The sequence below is a fragment of the Bufo gargarizans genome, chromosome 1 (assembly GCF_014858855.1).
Source record: "Bufo gargarizans isolate SCDJY-AF-19 chromosome 1, ASM1485885v1, whole genome shotgun sequence".
Taxonomy (NCBI): Eukaryota; Metazoa; Chordata; class Amphibia; order Anura; family Bufonidae; genus Bufo; species Bufo gargarizans.
Window position 1 is genome coordinate 515,314,171 of NC_058080.1, and position 25,796 is coordinate 515,339,966.

General features: G+C 43.8%; 1 protein-coding gene across 1 annotated transcript; it reads left to right on the top strand.

The window, feature by feature from the left end:
* The first annotated feature begins 135 nt into the window (after positions 1-135).
* On the top strand, positions 136-24,019 carry MVK (mevalonate kinase). Its single transcript, XM_044288719.1, has 11 exons — positions 136-279; positions 4,231-4,311; positions 8,970-9,120; positions 18,725-18,869; positions 18,948-19,103; positions 19,184-19,287; positions 19,756-19,801; positions 20,157-20,247; positions 20,912-21,028; positions 21,587-21,740; positions 23,038-24,019. Exons 2-11 carry the CDS (start codon positions 4,234-4,236, stop codon positions 23,187-23,189), a joined length of 1,194 nt encoding a protein of 397 aa, XP_044144654.1. The 5' UTR covers positions 136-279; positions 4,231-4,233; the 3' UTR covers positions 23,190-24,019.
* The last annotated feature ends 1,777 nt before the right edge of the window (positions 24,020-25,796 follow it).

The following is a 25,796-nucleotide window of genomic DNA, read 5'->3' on the forward strand; positions in this document are numbered from 1 at the left end:
CACCCACTCGACGCTGATTGGACAGGAGTTGCACGTTCGCTTTTACCTCAGATTGGCGCTGCTGCAGGCATCTTCTCAGGGATTGGAAGGACGGGATGGGCGTGGTCCCAGGGTATTGACAGAAAAGGCGGAAGTGGAGTGGCTGATGCTGATTGGTCAGCTGTCATTGGGCTGCACGAGCGCTGATTGGTGTGGGAGGGGGGCTGCACGCTGGGCATGCTGTTGGTTAGGAGTGTGGATGCAGTTGCTGCAGGACTGGGGTGACAGCCTGAGGTGCAGGTAACTGCTGTGTTATAGTTGTGTGCTGGCTTCTGCTTTCCCTCCTCCCAACCAGTGTGCATGTCAGTATGAGAAACTCCTGCTGTCACTGGAGATCCTAGTCAGTTCCCTCCCAGGGATGACACATTTAGTGCATTGTTAGATCTGCCACTTACTGGTTCACTTACCTACACCCAAAAGAGAGCCCTCCAGTACTCTAGAGGAGAGCAGATCTCCTGCACACTGCTTTCTCCCAGAGCGTGGCCCTAAATCAGCTCTCACTGTAGGCAGGGGGGCACCTAGCCTTTCTGATGCTTGAGGCGAAAGCTGAAACTGTGCCCCCCCCCCCCAATTTCTTAACTTATCTCCCTTGCCACAATGAAAGTGCTCATTGCCCATAGCCCTTCCACTTCCTCTTGCCCCTACGTGGTGCTGCCTGAGGCGATCGCCTCACCTGGCCTCATCGGTGGTGCACCTCTGACTGCACGTGGGGCCGACAAGGACGGTGCCTACTCAATAAAGGGACGGAGTCTCAAAAAGGTCCACTTTATGCGGAGCCATCCTCTCCCTTCCAATAACCGGTATCAAAACGTCAGCATGTATGTCTATGGCTCGACTAATATGATCCAGAATTCCATCTTTTTCATTAGTAAAGTGGCATTTCTGCACGCCTCCTAAAATAACAATTCCAGAGCATGTCCTCTGTCTCTGTAAGGCAGCGTTCACACCACTGTCTCGGAGATCCAGACAGTGGTCGGCCGTTGACCAGACGTAAAAAAAAAAAAAAGTTACATGCAATGGTTTTTGTGCCCTCTGTGCCAGAATGGCTTGTTCTATAATTCCTCTTCAATAATTCTGAATACATTGACAGAGCTGTTGTCTGGTAAAGGGCATGTCCCCAATTCAGTCTGATGTTGGCACTCTAATTGGTAACACCCAGTTTTTAGCTCATTCTTTAATTTCTAGGTGGAACAGCCAGCTGCATAGTTATAAAGAGGATCGATCACCGCTCCTGACAAGTCTGTTGTATTAACTACATGCATTTCTCATGTGAGAACAATTTTGGAACATCTGTTCTTAGGACTCCATTATTCCTTCTAGAAGTCATCAATGAATTAATAGCAGTTTGCTTTAAAGGTCTGGATGGGTGTTACCCCTCAGGGGGGGGGGGTGACTCTGCAAAGTCTGATGCTGACAGCACCAATTGGATACTGTTAGAATGTGCAGGGACACATCCCCAACTGGTTACACCCATCTGGAGCTTCTTTGCAAACCGCTAGTAATTAATTCATAACTTCCAACAGGGCGTTGGAACAGAAATGGCACATTATAGAGTCATAAGTATAGATGCTGCAGAATTGTTATTACATGGGGAATGCAGGTAGTTACTAAAACGGATAAGACAGGAGCGGTTACAGGTCCTCTTTAGAACTATGCATTTTGCTGTTCCACCTGGAATTGCGTTTCATGAAGAATTTACCAAGACATGTCCGTTATGTGTGAAAGCACCCTAAAGGCTGGATATCTGTCACGGCTGCGGATGGGGGAAACCCCCAGCCGTGCGGTGCCAGGAGATGGTAGGGTTACCACTTGGCCAAACACAGAATTAGGGAGCAGGTCACCTCCTGTTGCGTCCCTAACTCTGACCCTGTCTCCTACCTGCATGGGCCGATCTTGATGGTAGGAGGGCCCATACTCAGGAACCTCGGATCCCTGCTGACCCTCCGCAGATCCCTGACCTAGGAGCTGGGTGAGACGACCTACTCCTCCTTGGCACGGAGGAGCAGGAGTCTCAATGGCCAAGCAACAAGGGGAAAACAGAAAACACCTTATGGCAGTGACAGGCAAACGCAATCAACACAACACTCACCTGCCACAGAACAACACAACCAGGAACCCATGTGCAGGTGCTGTTTGTTCAGGACACCAACAATGACAGCACACAGGGACCCGGACCATAAGCTGCAATGATACAGAACCCCCCCCCCCCCCTAGATAACACCGAATAACAAAGTTTTATGACCAGAAGGGAGGCCCCCACTGGTAGATGGTAATATACAGGAGGCTGCTCCAGCTATGCCTGGCTGAAAGCAACCTACTGAGCCAAGCCAGAGAACGAGGCTTTATAGGCCTGAGTGGCCACACCCACCGGTCAGAACACACCCAGTGACATCACACACACTGGGAAGGGAGTTAACCCTTCCTACACCACAGAAGGGAAGGGAAAACACCAACTTAAAGGGAAATAGCACCCACACTCTCTCACCTGTTACCGCTGGCAACGGCATGTGTGGCAACCGTGTCCTGAAGAACAACCAGCAGGCCGAGACCCTGCCACCACATGCACACAACACCAGACGTTGCCGCGGACAACCGCAGGTGAAGGGAGGTGTCCAAGTGCATACAACCAACACAACCTCGTGCACAACAAACACACAAAGGGAGTGCACATAAAACACGTTGCCAAGGGCAACCGCACACATGCCTGTTATCCGCGGCAACCGCACCTGAGGCAAACCACTAAGTGCCCCCAGCTGCGGTTGACACAACACTAAAACCGCGGGTAACTGCATGCGGCTCCCAAGGAGTCACGACCATGACCAAGGGTCGTGACAATATCCATGTCCAGGTTTTCTGCTGCGGTGTTAGGAGCTAAAACAAAGATTGGATTAAAGAGGTTGTATCTGTCCTTTATGCCAGGCATGCTCAACCTGCGGCCCTCCAGCTGTTGCTAAACTACAACTCCCATCATTCCCGGACAGCCGACAGTTATCAGCCTACAGAAGGGCATGGTGGGAGTTGTAGTTTTACAACAGCTGGAGGGTCACAGGTTGAGCATCCCTGCTTTATACTAACTCTCCCTTTATGATACACTCCTGGTTTTGGCTTCAAAACCTGCATCAGAAAACCTGACTGTGTAAACCCAGCTTAAGGGCTTCATGTACACGGCCATAGTTTCTGTTTGCATCCGATCCGCATTGATAACCTATCCTCTGGCAGGGTGCTGGGACTCAGACCCCATCCTATCAGCTGTTTCTGATAGATCATCAATATTAAGCTGAGTTGACATCACCGTTTTATCTTTCCGTTCTTCTGATCCGTCAGAAAAAGAAAAAACGGATCCTGTATTTCAACCTTCAGTTTGTGTCACTTCCTTCAGAGATCAGTTATTTTTGACGGGAGATGAAGTCCTGCAAAAAGTACTTTTTTCTATCATCAAAAATAATTGCTCTCTGACGGAAAACAAAACTGTGATGTGAACGCGCCCTTAATTCCCTGAACCGTTTCAATTGCCAATCACTGAACAGCCCCTAACTCTTCAGGAATATTAGATAGTAATACATAACCTAGACCACTATGGATAGACAATAGATATCCAAGTTACCTCCTTCATAACCTTAGACCCTCAGTGATATTACAGCTATAACAGTGGGGGGGGGGGGGGGATTTATCAAAACTGGTGTAAAGTAGAACTGGCTCAGTCAGAACCAATCAGATTCCACCTTTCATTTTGAAAAGGAGCTATGAAAAATGAGTTGGAATCTGATTGGTTGCTATGGGCAACTTAGCCATTTTCTTTTATACCAGTTTTGATAAATCTCCCCCAGTGCTGCTGGACCACCCTGTGTAACAATGTATGAGGTAACATCATAAGCAGAGGTGGAGGGTAAAGAAGAATCATTTTGCTGGGCAATAAAGCACTTGACTATCTCCCGTAGTAACTAGAGAACGTGTCAGCTTTTCCCACCATCGAGATCCCAGCATGTGATGTGGGTAAAACGAGAATATTTTCTCACCCTTTATTTTTACTCCACATTTTACACTGTAATCTACATTTTCCATGACACAATGTCTTCAGCTCATAAACTCGAGATACAATATGTGATTACGTAGAAAACCAGAAGCACGAGATCTGAAGAGGAGTCGGGTTGGCATACGTGTAACACCTTCTGCATGTCTCTCTGATTACAGGAGATGGCTGGTAAAGAACTGTATGTGTCTGCCCCCGGGAAAGTCATATTACATGGAGAGCATGCCGTGGTACATGGGAAGGTACTGTTCAACGTCTATATATCATTGTCGCAGAGGGTTGTTAAAGCCCTTATTTTCTTACATCATATGAGTGGCATAATGTCCTTAATGTCCCTCAACATTTTCTCTATAGGGGTAAAACGCCATGTAGAAAATGCTAGCGTTTCAGGGTGGATGATAAATCTGCTGCAGGGATAGACACTTTTGTCTAAGGCTACTTTCACACTAGCGGCAAGAAACTCTGGTGGCCAATCCATCTGTGGTGGAAGGGGATCAAGAGGGAGGATTACGGATTTATCCCAGTTAATTGTTAATCCAGACAATAATGCATGTCATAATTGGGCGACTAGAATATGCTATGTCTCCTGTATAAATAAGCATATCATAGGCATACAGAGACTCTTTCCTACCGAGGACCCAATGGAAACCCCTTCCAATCAGATGATGCATGCAGAAAACAGGCCAGAGGCTCAATGGCTATGGAGAACAATAGAGGGGATGGAGGACATCCCTGTCTTGTTCCTCTATGCAGTGGAAACTGTGCAGATAGTTCCCCATTTGCCCTAATTCTAGCCACAGGAGAGAAATAGAGAAGCTGAACCCATGACATAAAACCCAACCTAAATCCCATAGCCCTCATGACCTCCCACAGATATTCCCATTTGACGCTGTCAAAAGCTTTGGCAGCGTCAAGGGAAATCACCGCACAGCAGCCCCCAGTGTCCATTGGTCTTGAAGAAGTCTCCGGAGATTAATGGAGGTACTCTTGTCCGGCATAAATCCTGACTAATCTTCATGTATAAGAGAGATAATAACTTTATTCAGACGATTATGGTAGCTAATACCTTCACCAGTATTTTCACATCTGTGGACAAGAGGGAGATGGGCCTATAGGAATCAGGTAGAGTTGGATCCTTTCCGGGTTTAGGTATCATCACCACCACTGCCTCACTCATAGACTCATTCAATTTCCCCAATTGCAAAGCTATCTAATAGATGAGGGAGAAGGGTTTCTTGGTAGTGTTTGAAGAATTCAGTCGGTAGACCATCAGAACCCAGGGCCCTCTCGTTAGGAAAGGATCCAAGGGCCGCCTTAATTTCCTCCAGTTCTAAGGGCTCATCCAGACAGCGGGCCGTTTCCAACAACAACACCGGTAGGGTAATTTTGGCTATATAATACTTAAGATTACTAGCGTCCAAGTCCAATTTGGAAGTATACAACTCTTTATAGTGTCTATAAAACTCAGCGAGGAGTCCTCAGTAGAGCGATTTCCTTCTCTAGTTCTGATAGCCATTATTCTGGATGGACCCTCCTGTGCACAAACTACCCTGCCCAGCAAACTGCCCGCACTCTCCCCTGCTTCAAAATATTTGTCTCAAGAAGAACCGTTTATGGTCTGCCGTTTGTTTCCGATGATCCTTTAGTCTGTCCTGTGCCTCCCTCCACAACAACTATGTCTGTGTGGATGGGTCCCATATATAAGCAGCTTCAGAGTCCTTCACCTCCTGCTGCAAGGAGTCCGCAAACCCTCTATTCTTATTTTTCCACTTTTTTTTTTTGTATGAATAAGCCTCGGACATAGGCTTTCATTGTATCCCAGACTGTCCCTATGGCCGCTGATCCTATGTTAGAGAGAAACTCACCAATCTGATCTGTACCAAAATGGATTATGCCTCCAGAGAGAGGATCCCCCACGTTCCCTACCCCTCATGAGCTGCATTTCAATGGGGTAGGTATTCTAAACCTGTAATATAAGACGAAGCCTCCCAGGACCCAACAGGCAAGTCCATCCTGGGGAGGGAGTTATAAGATGTTGAGAAACAAGAATAATCCTGCACATCCGGGTGCTGGAGTCTCCACAAATCATGAAGGTCAAGTTCACGTAATAGCTTTGCCAATGAGGTCTCCGGGGCACCCATCTGAATGGGGTCCTGATGAAATTTATCTAGGGAAGGGTCTAGGTATTTATTAAAATCTCCTAGCATAAGCATTGGAACTGGGGGGCCCCGTAGTACAGCTGTCATGACCTGTTTAATTACATTACAGGAGTATGGTGGCAGTATGTATATATATAGAACAATGTAAGCAAACATTTCTACCATCAAGGTTAACCTCTGAAAAGTAACATTCAAAGGGCAAAGCCCTGTGTACAAGAATGCTAACCCTCCCTAGCATGCATAGAATAGGTGGAATGGTAGGCGTGTGAGATCCACGGTTTATGCACTGGGAGTTCTTGGACAGATGTGTTTCTATGAGACAGTATGGCTGGTTGGTATTTTTACATAGCCATAAAGAGGACTAATCAGTATCCATTGGCCAGCTATATAGACAAGTAGGTCGTCTCTCCGCAAATACCATGCCAATATACACAATGTAACAGAAAAAACTAACAAAAAACAATCTTCCCTTTCGTCCCAAAAAGGGAACTGGAGGCACAAAAATTTCCTGACTCCGTTAAACATTAAAAGACGGCACCAGTAACCCATCCCTCAGTGTAGTACAGTAAAACAAGTGTACCATAAACATCAGGGTAACTTTTCCTAAAACATGGAACCCCAAGCAGCAACAATTTTAGTGCAACAAGTGGCTTCTTAGTCATACAGTATAAATTATATTAGATAAGTGCAGATATCTAGCCTAACAAAAATAAAGACTAAGGACAGCATTCTGTCAATATGTCCGTCTAACGGGCAGAAAATCCTAGAAAAGAATGGAATAGTAACATACAGAAGGAAGTACACAGGTGGAAAAATACTCATTGTTAGGGTCCATTCACACGTCCGTTGTTTCTTTCCTGATCTGTTCCGTTTTTTGCGGAACAGATCTGGACCCATTCATTTTCAATGGGTCCTGAAAAAAAATCGGACAGCACAATGTCTGATTATTTTTTTTTTCAGGACCCATTGAAAATGAATGGGTCCAGATCTGTTCCGCAAAAAACGGAACAGATCAGGAAAGAAACAACGGATGTGTGAATGGACCCTTATACTGCAACGGTCACTGTAGTCCACTTCAACATATTTAGTTCCCTTGATCAGCCAGTCCCGGTAGATTCTCAGAGGGTGCTTTCATGCAGATTTATCCATCGGGGAGCATCTTCAGGTGATTCAAAAAAATGTATCTTCCTGCCAGCGACCACACGCAGCTTGGAGGGGTAGAGCATGGAGTATTGCACATTTTTCAATCTTAGATGTCTTTTAACATCCAGATACTTTGCCCGTCGTCTTTGAACCTCCGCCGAGAAGTCCAGGAAAACTGATATCTTATTGCCCTGGATAGTTAAATCCACATGGTCTCTTGCCTTGCGAAGAATAGTATCCCTGTCTTGGAAATGCAGGATCCTAAGCAATATTGGTCTGGGGGGAGCCCCTGGTGGTGGGTGGCGGAATGGCACCCTGTGCGCCCTTTCTATGTCAAATATTGAAGACAAGGAGTTTTGTCCAAACCTATCTTTCAACCACTCCTCAAAGAATAATGTAGCATTAGTCCCTTCTGCCTTTTCTGGTACTCCTACCAAGCGAAGGTTGTTGCGGCATGATCTGTTCTCCAAATAGACTAGAACGGCCCATACCAAATGCAGAGCGTGGAGTGACTGCTCCCAAGGAGGAGATGGGTCTGGACAAAGTGAAGGGAGAATAAAGAAAAACTGACGCCCTGCAGAAAGCCCTGCCTCCCCCTCTCTCCCGACAGCTGACACCACCTGGAGGGGCCCAGCCTTGTGGGGAACCAGGTAACCTGAGAAGGGGAGAGTGCTGGAAGTAGGGGAGCACTTGGGGCCAAATTCTTTTTTTTTTTTTTTTTTTTTGTCGTCTCCCGTCTCCTGTCTCCTTGGGGGGAGTGCAGGTAGCTTTTAGGATTGCCTGAAACTCCCGCTAGGAAAAAAGAGAAAAAAATTAAAAACTAAAAAGCTAAAACTGATTTAGCTTAGTCCCTGTAGGAAGGGTATAGCTGGAGAGAGGAGCTCACACCTTTGTGCTTAGTGTCCGCCTCCTAGTGGCAACAGCTATACCCAATGTCAAGCCTGTGCCCCCCAATGATACGGATGAGAAATATTGACTCAAATTTATGACTGTCATGAAGTACAATGTGTCACGAGTAAACACGCTTAGAATGGCCTGGATAAATAAGTACCCCAAAGCTATTACCACTTAAAGTGACACGTGTCAGATTTGCAAAAAATTGCCTGGGCAGAAGGGCAAAAACTGGCCCGGGGTTAAAGGGGTTCTGCACTTTCAATTAACTGATGATCTATCCTCTGGATAGATCATCAGCTTGTGATCGGCGGGGGTCCGACACCCGGGACTGCCGCCGATCAGCTGTTTGAGAAGGCACCGGCGCTCCGGCAGCGCCGCGGCCTTCTCACTGTTTACCGCCGGGCCGCCCGCCCACTGACGTCACGACTTGTATCAACTACAGTGGGCGCGGCTAAGCTCCATTCAAGTGAACAGAGCTTAGCCGCGCCGTGTCGGACCCCCGCCGATCACAAGCTGATGATCTATCCAGAGGATAGATCATCAGTTAATTGAAAGTGCAGAACCTCTTTAAGCTAATATTAGTTATATTGACTTTATTAGAAGGTTGTTTTAACACTTTTCTTTTCAGAGTTTAGTATACTTAATGTGTAGTAAGTGCCTACCATCTTCCGTAATAATATGTGTACATTGTTTTTTATGTTTAGGTGGCTTTGGCAGTAGGTTTAAATTTAAGGACATTCCTTAGGCTGAAGCCCAGCAGAGATAATAACACTATGAAAATTAACCTGCCAAATATTGGAGCCAAGTTGAGCTGGAATATCTCTGACCTTCAGACTTTAGTACCTTCATTCCAAGGTGAGTTTAAATACATTAGACTCCATGTTAAGATTTCCATGATTATCCCTGTAGTTAAAGGGATTGTTCAGGGGGAAGAAATTCATTAGAAAGGGCTCAGTGGGATCAAAAAGTAAGATGGGATGCGCACCGTGATTGTGTCGGACTGAACCTTCAATGGGGCTTCTGGAAAGCATTCACTTAAATAGCAGACATGACCTCACAAAAGGGGTGTTCCTTAAGAAGAGACTATTGGCTCCTTAACCTGATAGGAGTGGTTTCAGCAATTTCAACTCTGAATTCATAGGTAGATTTGAAAACTGCAACCTAACTCCTCCCCTAGTGACCTTAATGCACATGTGGCTCATACATCTGTTTTGCGGCCATCTAGTGGACAAAAATATGTACTACAAAAAAAGTGTACTACAGAATGTTCTATATATATATATATATTATATATTCATTCCAAAGAACGAGGCAGCACTCCAGATTTTAATCATAGTGATAACATAACCGTGACCATAGTCAAGTTCATTAACATAACATCGTATCACCTGTGTGTATAAAAAGGAGTGAATAATTCAGTGAAATTAAAAACTCACACGGCGGTGCATGGACAGGAGCGCCAAAGTCTGCGTCCTCCCCGCTGAACCACGCATGCCCAGAGTCCCCGTCACGTAACAAGAGCAACACCCTCGAAAGCGGAGCCAAGCGTCGTCGCCATGGAGATGGTTGTATTATCTGAACGGATCCGTCCATGACGGATCCGAACAAAACGTGAGTGTGAAAGTAGCTTTAGTTGTTCCCTTCTCATCTTGATAATATAACACCATTGGAATTTGATTTGACTGTGATTTCCCACTTGTACAATATGAAACAAACAATACGACATGCAAAAACATTATGGCTTATAGTCCTGGCACTTGATTGCAATATGACACGTAGACCCAATCAGTCTCTCCTTTCACAGCAGTGACGGTGGTTATCAGGACTTGATGTAGATCTTCAAACCGTAGCTCTGGGTCTTTCCACACGTCTCTCGTTTCACCACTACCCAATCTCCTGATTGTAAAGAATGAATCGCTTCTATACAGTCTGGATTCTAGAAAACCACTAAAACTTGGAAATACACATTAGACAATCAATTTGTGCAACAGACAACATCATTTGGAAAAAATACTATGCTGCATCTGGAGCTTTTGGGGAAATAGAGACCTAAACTAGGGGCATTCCCAAAGAGTACTGCATAAGGACTTGGGCCTATCTACCGGATAGAGAAAAGCCCCAGGGGTAGGTACTCTCACCTCAGTCAGTATCTTTTAGCTGTAGCCTTTGCTACAGGATAAATCTCCAAATATCCTGGAAAGATATCAATTCAGACATATTCACACTGTTCCACCTTTGTTCTGAATGTAGTCAATCCGCAATCTCTGAAATGGGTAAGATGACCTTGGCATATGCTTTCCTGGAACTACCATAGTTCTCCCATCATTACAGCATTCACCTTCAACTAACCTAGTTGCAGCATTGTTGAACCCAGGAGCCATCCACTACAGAACCCAATCACACCTTCTCTCTTGATTTTCCCATGTTCTAAATCCATCCTCTTTAGGTATAGAGTGCCTTCTGAAGGAAGAATTTCTTACCAACCCTCCAGAGTCCATTCTCAATCATCACTTCTACCTTTATCCATTTCATGTTTCCGTTTAGCCTCTGTAGCCTGTATCTGAAAAAAGACAAACGTTTAGCCTCGACCTTCTCAGGCACCATCAGGACATCAAACATCGTTCATACACTCGGCATTCATTGATGGGCTTACCCATGGATCAAACAAAATCTCTGCTTCACCAGATTAGACCATAATAATGAGTGATACCGAAGACCTACCTGGATTAATATTGATGTTAGCAGTCTTAGGCTACATGCACACGAACGTTGTTTGTTTCCGTGTCCGTTTAGTTTTTTTTTTTATAGGATGCGGACCCATTCATTTCAATGGTTCCGCAAAAAATGCGGACAGCACACAGTGTGCTGTCCGCATCAGTATGTCCATTCTGTAGCCCTGAAAAAACAAATACAACATGTCCTATTGTCCGTTTTAGGCATTTTTACAATGGATCCACACAAAAAAAAAGGATGGCATATAGATGTCATTGTTTTTTGCGGACCGCAAAACACATACGGTCGTGTGCATGTAGTCTTACCCTCAGCCATCTTACAAACCTCAGCGAGTGTCTTCAGCTCTGTCTTATGCACTAAAATTACTGGAGGGAGTGGTTCTTACTTGACAACATCAGATTAAGTAGGAACAGCATCTTCTGTCCGAGATGATCCATCTTCCAAGAACCTGAAATCAGTGGCGTAGCGTAGGTTGCCAGCACCCGGGTCAAGCCAAGTATTGCGCCCCCAACCTGTGACCACGCCCCTTTTTACAAATACAAATGTAACACCACAGATAACACAGGGATAACTCTGAGTACAGATAATGTAGTAGATGGGTGTGAGGCCCCAGAATTCAGAACACACACAGTGTGACCTGAAGTCTGGGGCCAGGCGTCGGCTGTGTGGCCCAAATTCTATATCCACCCCCCCCCCCCCCCAAACTGATATTTGTATGGACATAACATACATTGCTATGAAAAATACAGGAGAAGACCGGACCATACCTGTTACATCCAGTGACCTCTCCTGTGATGTAGACTTTCCTCTGCGTCTTCATTCGGAGATAGGACCGCCATGACACCTTCTTTCAGCCGCATCTCATCTCTGTAGAGCAGGCATCCTCAAACTGCGGCCCTCCAGCTGTTGCAAAACTACAACTCCCAGCATGCCCGAACAGCCTACAGGTATCAGCCTACAGGAGGGCATTGTGGGAGTTGTAGTTTTACAACATCTGGAGGGCCGCAGTTTGAGGATGCCTGCTGTAGAGTTTCACAGAAAATGTTTGGGATTTCTCACTTTACTATCATCCTCAGATAACAGACCTCCCCTGTAGTGTCCATAACTATAATGCCCTCTGTATAATTATAATATATACTGGCCCCTCTGTATTAGTATTATTATTATTAGTATTATTATTAGTATTATTAATATTATAATGGCCCCCTCTGTAGTATTATAGTGATAATTATGCCCCCCCTTCAGCCCCTTCAACATACAGTCCCATGTAAGATACAACCTTCCCCCTGCCTTCAGCCCCTCCAACATACAGTCCCATGTAAGACACATCACTCCCCGCCTTCAGCCCCTCCAACATACAGTCCTATGTAAATAATATCACACTCCCTCTCTTTGCCGTCTGCCTTCAGCCCCTCCAGCATACAGTCCCATGTAAGATATCACACCCCTGCCTTCCAGCCCTTCTTGCACAGTCCCATGTAAAATGCATCACTCGCCCTGCCTTTAGCCCCTCCAGCATACAGTCCAATGTAACATACATCACTCCCCCTGCCTTCAGCCCCTCCAGCATACAGTCCCATGTAAGACACATGACTTCCCTGCCTTAGCCCCTCCAGCATACAGTCCCATGTAAAATAATATCACCCCCCCCCCTGCCTTCAGCCTCTCCAGCATACAGTCCCATGTAAAAATGTATCACCACCCCTACCTTCTCTTCAGACCCCACTAACATACAGTCTCTAATACAAAGATGATTCCTTCTCCCTTCAGCCCCTGCAAAAAGCCCCCCAAGTAAAAATAATATTCTCCTCCACATACTTAAGTGCAGACTCTGCTCCTGCTCTGTAGAATCTCCCGCGCATCGTTACGCCACACCCCCCTGGATAACGAGACTCCGCCTCTTCCCTTGACATCATACCTCCCAGGATCAACTACATTCTTGACACTACGCTCTCTCTACTGCCTCATAGGCTTCAGGCCACTAGCTTCAGGCCTTATTGAAGTGTTTGCCGCCTGGCGCCCCCAGCAATTTTGCGCCCGGGGCAACGGCGCCCCTGCCTGAAATTATCTACCAGAAACTCTAAAATGTGGTTATTAATTGGAGACAGTCATGTGATATTTTTTTACTTTTAGAGGTGGGAAAGCACTACTACTCTCTCCCCCTCCAAAGGCAGCAGAGTAGTTAGATCTAATTTTGTACACCCTTAAGACTGTGATTAATTTGTGAGAGGAGTAGGCAATTGCACTATCCTACACATGTGATACTACCCTTAGCCATAAGAGATCATGGAGCATGTTTGCTATGAGGCAATGGAAACAGATCCTAAGGATTGTATAGATAATGGGGATCCAGCATTTGATTCTGGGTTGTTAATTCCCTAGGGGCGTTGCACTTGAAGGACTGAACATTTGTGAGGAAGTGGTCAAGTACATAGTCAGGTCCATAAATATTGGGACATCGACACAACTCTAACATTTTTGGCTCTATACACCATTAACCACTTCAACCCCGCTAGCTGAAACCCCCTTAATGACCAGGCCACTTTTTACACTTCTGCACTACACTACTTTCACCGTTTATTGCTCGGTCATGCAACTTACCACCCAAATAAATTTTACCTCCTTTTCTTCTCACTAATAGATCTTTCATTTGGTGGTATTTCATTGCTGCTGCCATTTTTTACTTTTTTTCTTATTAATCGAAATTTAATGATTTTTTTTGCAAAAAAATGACATTTTTCACTTTCAGTTGTAAAATTTAGCAAAAAAAACGACATCCATATATAAATTTTTCGCTAAATTTATTGTTCTACATGTCTTTGATAAAAAAAAAATGTTTGGGTAAAAAAAATAAAAAATGGTTTGGGTAAAAGTTATAGCGTTTACAAACTATGGTACAAAAATGTGAATTTCCACTTTTTGAAGCAGCTCTGACTTTCTCAGCACCTGTCATGTTTCCTGAGGTTCTACAATGCCCAGATAGTAGAAACACCCCACAAATGACCCCATTTCGGAAAGTAGACACCCTAAGGTATTCGCTGATGGGCATAGTGAGTTCCTAGAATTTTTTTTTTAATTTTTTTTGTCACAAGTTAGCGGAAAATGTTTTTTTTTTTTTTCTTTTTTTTTTTTTTTTCTTTTCTTACAAAGTCTCATATTCCACTAACTTGTGACAAAAAATAAAAACTTCCATGAACTCACTATGCCATCACAAAATACCTTGTGTCTTCTTTCCAAAATGGGGTCACTTGTGGGGTAGTTATACTGCCCTGGCAATTTAGGGGCCCATATGTGTGAGAAGAAGTTTGCAATCAAAATCTGTAAAAAAATGACCGGTGAAATACGAAAAATGCACTTTGGAATGTGTGCCCCTTTGCCCACCTAGGCTGCAAAAAAGTGTCACACATCTGGTATCGCCGTACTCAGGAGAAGTTGGGGAATGTGTTTTGGGGTGTCATTTTACATATACCCATGCTGGGTGAGAGAAATATCTTGGCAAAAGACAACTTTTCCCATTTTTATTTTTTATTTTTTTTATACAAAGTTGCCATTTGACCAAGATATTTATCCCACTCAGCATGGGTATATGTAAAATGACACCCCAAAACACATTGCCCAACTTCTCCTGAGTACGGCGATACCAGATGTGTGACACTTTTTTGCAGTCTAGGTGAGCAAAGGGGCACACATTCCAAAGAGCACCTTTAGGATTTCACCGGCCATTTTTTACAGATTTTGATTTCAAACTACTTCGCACACATTAGGGCCCCTAAATTGCCAGGGCAGTATAACTACCCCACAAGTGACCCCATTTTGGAAAGAAGACACCCCAAGGTATTCCGTGAGGAGCATGGCGAGTTCCTAGAATTTTTTATTTATTTTTTTGGCACAAGTTAGCGGAAATTGATTTATTTATTTTTTTTGTATTTTCTCACAAAGTCTCCCTTTCCGCTAACTTGGGACAAAAATTTCAATCTTTCATGGACTCAATATGCCCCTCACGGAATACCTTGGGGTGTCTTCTTTCCGAAATGGGGTCACATGTGGGGTATTTATACTGCCCTGGCATTTTAGGGGCCCTAAAGCGTGAGAAGAAGTCTGGAATATAATTGTCTAAAAAATTTTACGCATTTGGATTCCGTGAGGGGTATGGTGAGTTCATGTGAGATTTTATTTTTTGACACAAGTTAGTGGAATATGAGACTTGGTAAGAAAAAAATAAAAATAAAAAACTTCCGCTAACTTGGGCCCAAAAAAATTTCTGAATGGAGCCTTACAGGGGGTGATCAATGACAGGGGGGTGATCAGGAAGTCTATATGGGTGATCACCCCCTTGTCATTGATCACCCACCTGTAAGGCTCCATTCAGACGTCCGTATGTGTTTTGCGGATCCGATCCATGTATCCGTGGATCCGTAAAAAATCATACGGACGTCTAAATGGAGCCTTACAGGGGGTGATCAGGGAGTGTATATGAAGTGATCAGGGGTTCATAAGGGGTTAATAAGTGACAGGGGGGGGGGGTGTAGTGTAGTGGTGTTTGGTGCTACTTTACACAGCTACCTGTGTCCTCTGGTGGTCGATCCAAACAAAAGGGACCACCAGAGGACCAGGTAGCAGGTATATTAGATGCTGTTATCAAAACGGCGTCTAATATACCTGTTAGGGGTTAAAAAAATCACATCTCCAGCCTGCCAGCGAACGATCGCCGCTGGCAGACTGGAGATCCACTCTTACCTTCCGTTCCTGTGAATGCGCGCGCCTGTGTGCGCACGTTCACAGGAAATCTCGCGTCTTGCGAGATGACGCGTATATGCGTCGACCGCAGATCTGCATTAGGCGGTCCAGAGGTGGTTAATATGATTAGTATTCTGTCCCATTACTTTTGGTCCCTTAACAAGTGGGAGGCACATATGCAAACTGTAGTAATTCCTACACCATTCACCTGATTTAGATGTAAATACCCTCAAATTAAAGCCGACAGTCTGCAGTTTAAGCACATCTAGTTTTTCATTTCAAATCTATCATGGTGGTGTATAGAGCCAAAAATGTTAGAATTGTGTCGATGTCCCAATATTTATGGACCTGACTGTACAAAGTCTTCCTCCTCCTCTAGTGGGGGAGGACTGATGGGCAGCCACTCCCGCCTTTTAGGCCTTTGTTCAATTCAACTTCAACAACATGGAGGGACAAAATGGACTTCACTCAGGCCTAGCTTATACTAGACCTTTCTAGATGATCCTTAAGATTATCCACAAAGGCAACACTTAAGATTTTCAAATGGATATCTAAGGTAAGCTAAAAAAAAAATCTAATTCCCCCAACTTTCCTGGAGTCTAGTGAAAACTTTATCCCCACACTCTGTCCTTTCCTGATGCATATTTAGACGATGTGACTGACGAATGACCTAAATGCTTTCCCCAAGACTCAATGATCTTCACTATGCATTAAATCCCCAGCTCTACAATGGGCTACATTTTCCAACATGAGAAAACTTTCCATATTTTTGCTAATCCTTTCCAAATCAGCATAACTAAGTCCTCTTGATTAGGAATTCTACTCATCATGGCATCTCAGTAGGGGATCAAAGACTATATATTGGTTCATCAGGGCCATTATTTGGACTTCTGGGAGGAGTAACTTCAGGGGTTAAGTGCCTAGGTGTATGATGTGGTAGACTTGGTTGAGGTAGGGCAGATGTGGATGTTACTACTGGGGGTGGTAGATATCATACATCATACAATGATTCAGATATCCCTACACTTTTCTCTGACTGCCACCCAAATACGTCTGAATAATGACTAGATTGATAGGATTGGACACTTCCAATTGGCATCATGGGGCAATCACTGCGGGCACTTAAACTAGTGGAACATACAATTGGGAAAGATTAATTGCAGACCTCACTCGATATAATCCAGTACTGGGGCCTACAGCTTGTATTGGCCCTTGCAAATGCATTACCAGCCCTTTTCCCCCCAACCCCAATATGGAGGAGGGGGCTGAATTCCTGAGGGGATTTCAGTAAGAGCACAGGAGGGGGATGGGAAGGAAGAAGTAGAAACGCATTATGGGTGGAGTTCCTGTAGAGAAGCACATTCCAAAGGGGGAAGAAAACAGGAGAAGTTATTGTGGAACTAAAAGACACAGATTAACCAGCAGATTTTGAGAAAGGGGGATGGGATGCCACCATGATTACTTTCTTTGTTCTCTATATGATTCTAAATCCTCCATATGGCACTGACCATCTTTCTCAACTTCCTTCAACTTTCTATCAGTCACTTCCATAGACCATTTCCACTATAATTCAGCTTGCACCAGCCTATTATCCTTCAACCAACTTCTCTTTTCCTTCAATACACTTTCCACAATCCTTCATTTAGTCTACCAGTTTCTTCCATACTAATTGCACACATAAACAATTTTAACTTAATAACTAAAACGTTAGTGTCGATATGCAGCCTCTAGGGGGAACTCTTACACAATACTACATATTTCCGGATAATACCGGATATCTCTGCTACACAGTATGACAAAATGCTTTCATCTTTTTAACTGAAACATTTCCTCTTTTTTTTGTATTTGCTGAGCCACTGTTACATCTCCTCATTATATCCTGTAACATTAGAATTGCCCCATACTTGTGGTTCCACCTAGATTAAACTGTATCTGACTACTTATATCTAATCACCAATGAACCCACAATTTATTTGGTGAAGACCCCTTGTCCATATCAACCAATCAGATTTTATCATTAATTTTGCCAAAGGAGCTCTGACAAATGAAAGGTGGAATCTGGTTGCTGTGGGCACCAGTTTTGATAAATCTACCCCATAGTTTTATTCTATCCTACTTATTTTTTATGCAACATTGGAATGTTTCCTTTTAATGTATGAGAGCACAGTGCATCAATACATGATTGAAAAGGGGTTGTACAGTAGGTTCCTGCAATCATCCGACTATATATTGCCATACATTGCCCCTATAGAAGAGCTGTCAATAAACATTTTATGCTTTTCTGAGCCTGCATGTCTTTTCCATGGGGATAGTGGAATACTCTGCTAGAGGATTATGCACACAGGACCGGGCGTGTAGAAATCCATGCATACTGTTTGGTACCTAACCAAAAACATATGAAGACCACTGGGTTATCTCAAAATTCCCTAGCGATGACTATTTGAAAAAAAAAAGTAAAAAAATGTTGTTTAACACCTATGATTAACATTTTTTTGTGTTCCTTCTGGAAAAGCCAATTTCACAAAGCGGCCCACCCACTGCATCGGTGGATACGGAGTATTCATTAGCAGTGGGGTTGTGTTTTACTTTAGCTTTGTAGTTGTCAGTGACCTAAAGCGTCACTTAGTTTTGAGAGAACTTTTGATAATTCATAGAGACAGGTCAAAGGTTTTGATCGGTGGGGTCTGAGTGCTGAGACCCCCACCAATCACTGCAGCGAGGAGAGAGAAGCACTTGCATATTGCATTCTCTCTCCTCGCTGCTGAGACGACTGATGGAAACTTTTGATGAGACAAAAGCAGCCGTGAAAAAAAAGGCACCTGGTGTAGGAAGGTGTACATGACAAGCATATCTTGGCTTTGCAGGTGTGCTCCTTAGCACATTTTCAGGAGTCAGAGCCCTAGAAGTTAATTAAATTGAACCATTTCTGTGATTCTCTTCCTATACAGCCCATGAGTTGTTATTCCTGTGCTTTCTCACTTGTGTGTAGATTCTCCAGAATGTAAGCCAGTCAGTCCTAGCCCGGAACAGCTGGATATTCTGAAGACATTTGCTGGTGCCTACAGTGGAACCAAAGATACTGAAAGTCTTGCTATTCTAGCATTCCTCTATCTCTACCTATCAATCTGTGGACAGTAAGTGTATTTTCTCACCTCAGGCTGGTTTACAGCAGACGGGCACATTAACCCTGTACACTGTTTTGGTTTACTTAGAAAATTGCCAAGTTTGGAAATTGTGGTTTGGTCGCAGCTCCCAACAGGAGCTGGTTTGGGATCCAGCGCTGCATATTCAGTAAGTCTCGCCGCCGCCCTGTTAACAGCCTCTGAAAAGATTCCCTATCCAGCTCAGGATAACATTGAAACTGCAAGGTAGGTAATTGTGCCTGGTCACACCTAGTTGAATGAGCAAGAGGCATCTTCTGAACTAAACACTATGGTTCTTGTGGCAGGTGGACACAGAATGAGCTGACTCTCATTAATGGTTGGGCCTTTCAGGGTGAGAAAGTCATCCATGGTAACCCATCTGGAGTGGACAATGCTGTAGGAACGTGGGGTATGTAACTAGTGCAATGTATGAGAGAGTTGTCTGGCAGGTGTTTTTTATTTTTATTTTTTTTGCATGGCATAAAAATATAACTAATGCTTATATCACCAACCCCCAGGCATTCTCTACTTCTTGATCCCTCTCGGCACACAGAAAATGACTGTCTAGCCAACCGCTGGCCACAGCTGTGACCTGCCTCAGTCAGCGATTGGATGAATGGTCATGTGTGTTATAGACGGATGAAGAAGTAAAGACCAGCGGGTCGGGATCATTGAGGTGAGTGTTGCTTCTTGGCATGTGTATGGAGGGGGTGACATTAGAAGGAATCGATGTCGAGTGAACTAGCAGATGTGTCTAGTCTAGACCATATTAACCTCTGAGAAACTTTGATTTTGATAATTTAATGCAATGTGAGTAAAATACTGGTGATATCAGCTGATGAAAGAGGATACATATGAGTAACTGTTTTCATTGCAGGGGGGGCTTTACGGTATCAGGCTGGTCAGATAACTCCAATTGAAAGGTACACTTTGGTACACTCTTTATTAAAGCGAAGCAATTACCGGTATGTTATTTTTCATTATAGATGAGCACTGGTAATTATTCTCTTGCTGGTATGATTGATCTGTTACATCCAGGGTTAATCACCCCACAAAACAGTGATGGTGGCTGCAGGAAGGAGCTGATAAGTAGGGGGTGCCAGGTGTTGGACCTCCACGGATCGGATTAATATCTGGAAACCCAGCAAAGTAGATTTTCACAGATTTGCTTACCTTTAATCACTTATCTACAGCCAGAGCTTATTCTTCTTCCTGCAAAAGCATTGGCTAATAAAATATGAAAATTATCTCATGTAAGATGTTGTGGAATCTTTCTAGGGTACCAATGCTGCAAATACTACTCACCAACACACGCGTCCCGCGCAGCACAAAGATCCTTGTGGCAGGAGTGAAAGACAAGCTACTGAAGGTGCGCTCTCATTCTTTACTTGCCAATAAAGTCTGGGACATATAGTATGAGGAATATGAGGGAGGCAGTGAAGACAGCTCACTGTCAAGACACCTTCGGGGTCAATGTTTTCATAAAATAAAAATCCAAAATCAATAGTTTATTGAAAAAATGTTTAATAACAATTTCCCTCCATATGTAACAAATAAAATGGCAGTTACACTTTACAAAACACAATGAAAACTGTTCGAGACAACCACCTAAAAATGTACTGAAAAGTGGTGGTCTTAGACGGTCGTCTTAATGAGGATGGCCAATATGAATAAAATCTGTCATAGATAATCTGGTTTGGATATGGTCTTCACAAAGATGTGGGGTTGTTTTGGAAAGGTTTCACTGTATAAGTGGTAAGGCTATTTTCACATCTGTGGCATTGCGATCCGGCTGCCAGTTTCGGCAGAGAATGCCGGGAATCAGCTGGACACCAACCACAGCGTGCAGCGGTTTGTCTGTCCAATTCTCTGCATTCTTGCCTGATTGCAGACAGACCCCTTTATAGTTGATGGGGCTGTCGGGCATTTCCGTTGCATATGGCAGTGCTGGATCTGCAGTATAGTAAGCAGATTATTTATAGCAATCCTCATCCTGGCATGTACCATGTTAACTGTGTGTACCCTTCTCATAGTATCCAAATATCATGGAGCCAGTGCTTTCCTCTATAAATGCAATATCTGAAGAGTGCCAGCGCGTCCTACAGGCTGCAGCTGATGGGCTTTCTAAAGAACATTATTCTGTATTAGAGGTAAGATATTTTGATGTGCAATTTCTATTACCTGGGATGTCAAAGTGTCCACTTTTCAAATGCCTATACATGAATATATACAGTATATATCACCCACATCACCTCCATCTTATAGCCTCTCCATGCTCTGCACAGGCCATAGCCATGAGATAAATGGGAAATGGGCTAACATCTATTTCTCCATCCCCAGTCAGTTCTGTTATAACCTATGAAAAGCTCAAGTTTATTTTTTAAAAAGGGTGTTCCTTACATAGGTGCCTGACCTTGAAGCCTCCCCTGTACATAAAAAAAAAAACAACACTCGCTTGATCTCTGTACCACTGCTTCTGTTCCCGGATACTGCCGTTCCCCACAGGACTAGGAAGCAGCTTGGTCCATTTCCACTGCAGCCAGTCCCTGGCCTCAGTGGTCACAGTGGCTTGAAGGCTACATCACAGCAGCAAATTCCAAAACGTATGAGGTTTCAGTTCATCCTGCAGACACTAGCCGATTCATTAATGCAACTGCCGCATTCAATCCCCCTGGGGAAACACCTTTCTTTTTTTGTTTGTTTTACAGGAATTAATCGACATTAATCAACATCATTTAAATGTAATTGGTGTTGGTCACCCATCCCTGGACAGGCTGTGCCAGGTGACAGCATCCCATGGGCTACACAGTAAACTAACAGGAGCTGGAGGTGGCGGCTGTGCAATCACCTTACTTCAACCTGGTAATTACTACATTAGATGATGAAATGGATATTGGCAATACCTCTGCAAACCTAATATTAATGCGTTAGAAAATACCCAGGTATTTGGTTTAAATGGGTGCTGTAATTTACCTGCGTGTAAAAGTGGAAGGCCATAGATATACTGTTTAGATGAATTTGATTTTGTTAGTGTATATACCTATATATATATATACTTCCAAAGTGGAAAACCGCTATCGACATGCCCTAGGGCGGGGTTAATATTTAAAGGGAATCTGTCAGCTGTCAAACACTCCCAAACTAGAGTAAGCGGTGCATAGTGTAAGTGATGCAGAGTTATGTCATTTTTATCTTCGTACTCTGCATTCTGATGCTGCACTCCTCTTAACCAGCAGTAAAGTGCATTGAGAGGACTCCTGAGCTCATGCACATAGTGGAGAGGACTCAAAGAGGAGTCCTCTCAATGCATTTACTGCTGGTGTGTGAGCACAATGTGGGAATGCAAGTCAGTTTGAAAATGACGTAATCGGACTCTGTGTCGCTTACCCTATTTTGGGGGGTGTTTCAGGGCTGATAGATTCCTTTTTAAAGGAGAATTTCAGGCCAATAAAAATACAAATCGTTACAAAAAATATGGACCAGACATATAACAAATTCTTCGCTACTTCTGGCCTGGAAAGGATTGTGGTGGTCACTGTCCACAGTGGCATATAATCCCAGGGCAAGAAGCATCATGTGTGTACTAGCATCAAATAAGAATGTGCGTTCACTACTACGGATAGCAAATCTTTTACTGTCTCAAAATAAATGTCTAGACTTTTAAAGTACATTAGACACAAGGGGTCATATTTATTATTGATGCACTCCATTTTTCTGCCGTATAAAAGTCGCAAACTTTGTCGCAAGTGCCATTTCATCCAACAAAATTTGCGACTTCTGACGCCCTCACCACTTTACCAAAAAGTGGACGGGAGGCGATAAGTTGGAGAGCCCAGATTATAGTCTGGTGCATGGATGTAAGGAGATGCGACAAATTTATTAGGAAGCATAAGCCTGTTATTAAATTTGTCCCCTCTTATGCAAATGCAGGGCAAGTTAGGACTCAACACCGTTCTTAAAAAATCAACATCCCCCCCCGCCCCCAGGTGTCCTGACAAATTTTACTAAGGACATTGTAATGGCCTCACGCAAAATACTGAGAAAGAGGATATGAATTCAGTTCCATTGAGTTCTGCTAGGTGGCAGTATTTCCCAGAAAATAGTAAAACTGCCTGTTATAATGGCGCATATGCACTAAATCAATTGTTTCTTCTTTCAGACATTGAGCCCACTGTCGTGGATGCAGCCAAACAGCAGCTTTCAGATTGTGGCTATCAGTGCTGGGAGACCAGTATTGGGGCCCCTGGGGTTTCTTTACATTCTTCATCATCGCTGCTGGAAGAAGTCAAAACCTCATTGAACACAGCTTAAAGGACCAAGAAAAGCCCTGAACAAGGCAAAGCCTGTCAAAGAGATTACAATTTTTGTATTTTTAAGCCTTGAGAAACTCTGACCCTGCAATGTTAGTGGTGTGAGAGCATGCAGATTACTGATTGCAAGGGTGCACTTGTACTTGCAACTTAAAAGGGTTTTCCGAGGTTGTCAGTTTCTGATCAGTGGGGTCTGAGTCCGACACCCAGGACCCCCGCCAATCAGCTTTTCGAGAAGGCAGCGGCACTCGCAGTAGTGCTGTGGCCTTCTCTCAGTTCTACCCTAAGCCAAGGGACATCATGCTCATTGGTCACGTGGCCTAGGCACAGCTCAGCCCCATGAAGTGGGTGGGGCACATGACCACAGCCTCCATTAACTGGCCTCAGCAGTAACCTGATCCCCTGTTAACAGGATGTTTGTCAGTGCACGAGAGAGATAAAGAGCCTTCTGTGGAGCGATGGGGAGTAAACCCACAGGCAGGGACCAGGTAGTATGATCACCCAGCCACACTGTGAGGTCTAATATAATGTTGGATAACCCCTTTTAAACCACTGCACATACAGGTGCAGCCCGGTCATTATTTGTAATCTGCATGATATTGGAGCAACCCGGCCGTACCATGCTTGAGCACTCTTGAAGTTGCCGTAATAGCATTGTGGTAATTAGTAAATGAGGATCTTTGTGATTTGGAAGAATTGTCCAAATGATGAGTTTGTCCAGGCCTGGAGATCTTTAGGAGCTGTTACTCCATTTGGGTGCTGGTATATTATTGCCTGGTATATTAAATATAAGATACTTAAAGCGAACCTGTCACCGGGAATTTGAGTATAGAGCTGAAGACATGGGTTGCTAGATGGCCGCTAGCACATCCGCAATACCCAGTCCCCATAGCTCTGTGTGCTTTTATTGTGTAGAAAAAAACTATTTGATACATGTGTAAATTAACCTGAGACGAGTCCTGTCCCTGACTCGTCTCACGTACAAGACTCCTCTCAGGTTAATTTGCACATGTATCAAATAGTTTTTGTTTTTTGTTTTTACACAATTTGATACATATGCAAATTAACCTGAGATGAGTCCTGTCCCGGAGATGAGTCTTGTACGTGAGACGAGTCAGGGACAGGACTCGTCTCAGGTTAATTTAGACGTGTATCAAATAGTTTTTTTTACACAATAAAAGCACACAGAGCTATGGGGACTGGGTATTGCGGATGTGCTAGCGGCCATCTAGCAACCCATGTCCTCAGCTCTATACACAAAATCCCGGTGACAGTTTCCCTTTAATTTATTTAATTACGGGAGCTAAGTAACATCAAACTATTGTGTGTAGCCTTTGAATTGTATTTTACTGTAAAATAAAACACTAATTCTTTGATCTTAAAGCAATATTTAGCTAAAGTACAAAAGCGAGGTTTATAACTTTTTTCAAAAAATTTCATTATTCTGCTGCTTGTTGACTGTTTCCAGTGACAACTAGCAGAACCAGCATTGGTAGAAAATATATGGAAGTGTAGGCAAGGATCATTGCGATAAGATACATTATGCAACATATGTATAAAGTTTCTCAACTTTATATACAGAGTTCAGTTTATTCAACTATAGTACTTTTAAAGGGGGTTTTCTAGTGTTTTATACTGATGACCTATACTCAGGATGGGTCATCAGTATCTGATTGTTTGGGTCTGACTTCTGGCACCTCCACTGTTCAGCTGCTTACCTGCTGTGCTGGCTGGACCGTCAGTCTCGTCAAACAGCTGATCGGTGGGGGTGCCAGGCGTCAGACCCCCCATGGATCACATTATCCAGAGGATAGATCATCAGTATTAAAGGGGTGTTCTTTGCTTTTCATATTGATGGCCTATCCTCAGGACATCAGTGGGAGTCTGATTCCTGGCACCCCCGCCTATCAGCTGTTTGAGGAAGTCATAGTGCTCACTGGGGCTCTGGTGAGCGCCACGGCCTCCTTACAGCTTGCCAATCGCGGTGCTGTCGATAGGATGGGGGTATTGCATCTCAGCCTCATTCACTTGAATTGGACTGAGCTGTGCCTAGGCCACGTGACCAATAAACACGACATCACATGGCCTAGGAATAGGTCCAAAGGCTCACAGGGGACCACAATCTCTTCAAACAGCTGATCTGCATGACTGCTGGGAGTCAGACCCTCACCAATCTCCTATTGATCTTGACAATAGGCCAACACTATAAAAATCCCGGAAACCCCTTTAACCACCTCCGCTCCCCTAGCTTAAACACCCTTAATGACCAGACCACTTTTTACAATTCTGCACTACACTACTTTCACCATTTATTGCTCGGTCATGCAACTTACCACCCAAATGAATTTTACCTCCTTTTCTTCTCACTAATAGAACTTTCATTTGGTGGTATTTCATTGCTGCTGACATTTTTTACTTTTTTAGTTATTAATCGAAATTTACTGAAATTTTTGCAAAAAAATGAAATTTTTCACTTTCAGTTGTAAAATTTTTCAAAAAAACGACATCCATATATAAATTTTTCTCTAAATTTATTGTTTTACATGTCTTTTTGATTAAAAAAAATGGTTTGGGTAAAAGTTATAGCGTTTACAAACTTTGGTACAAA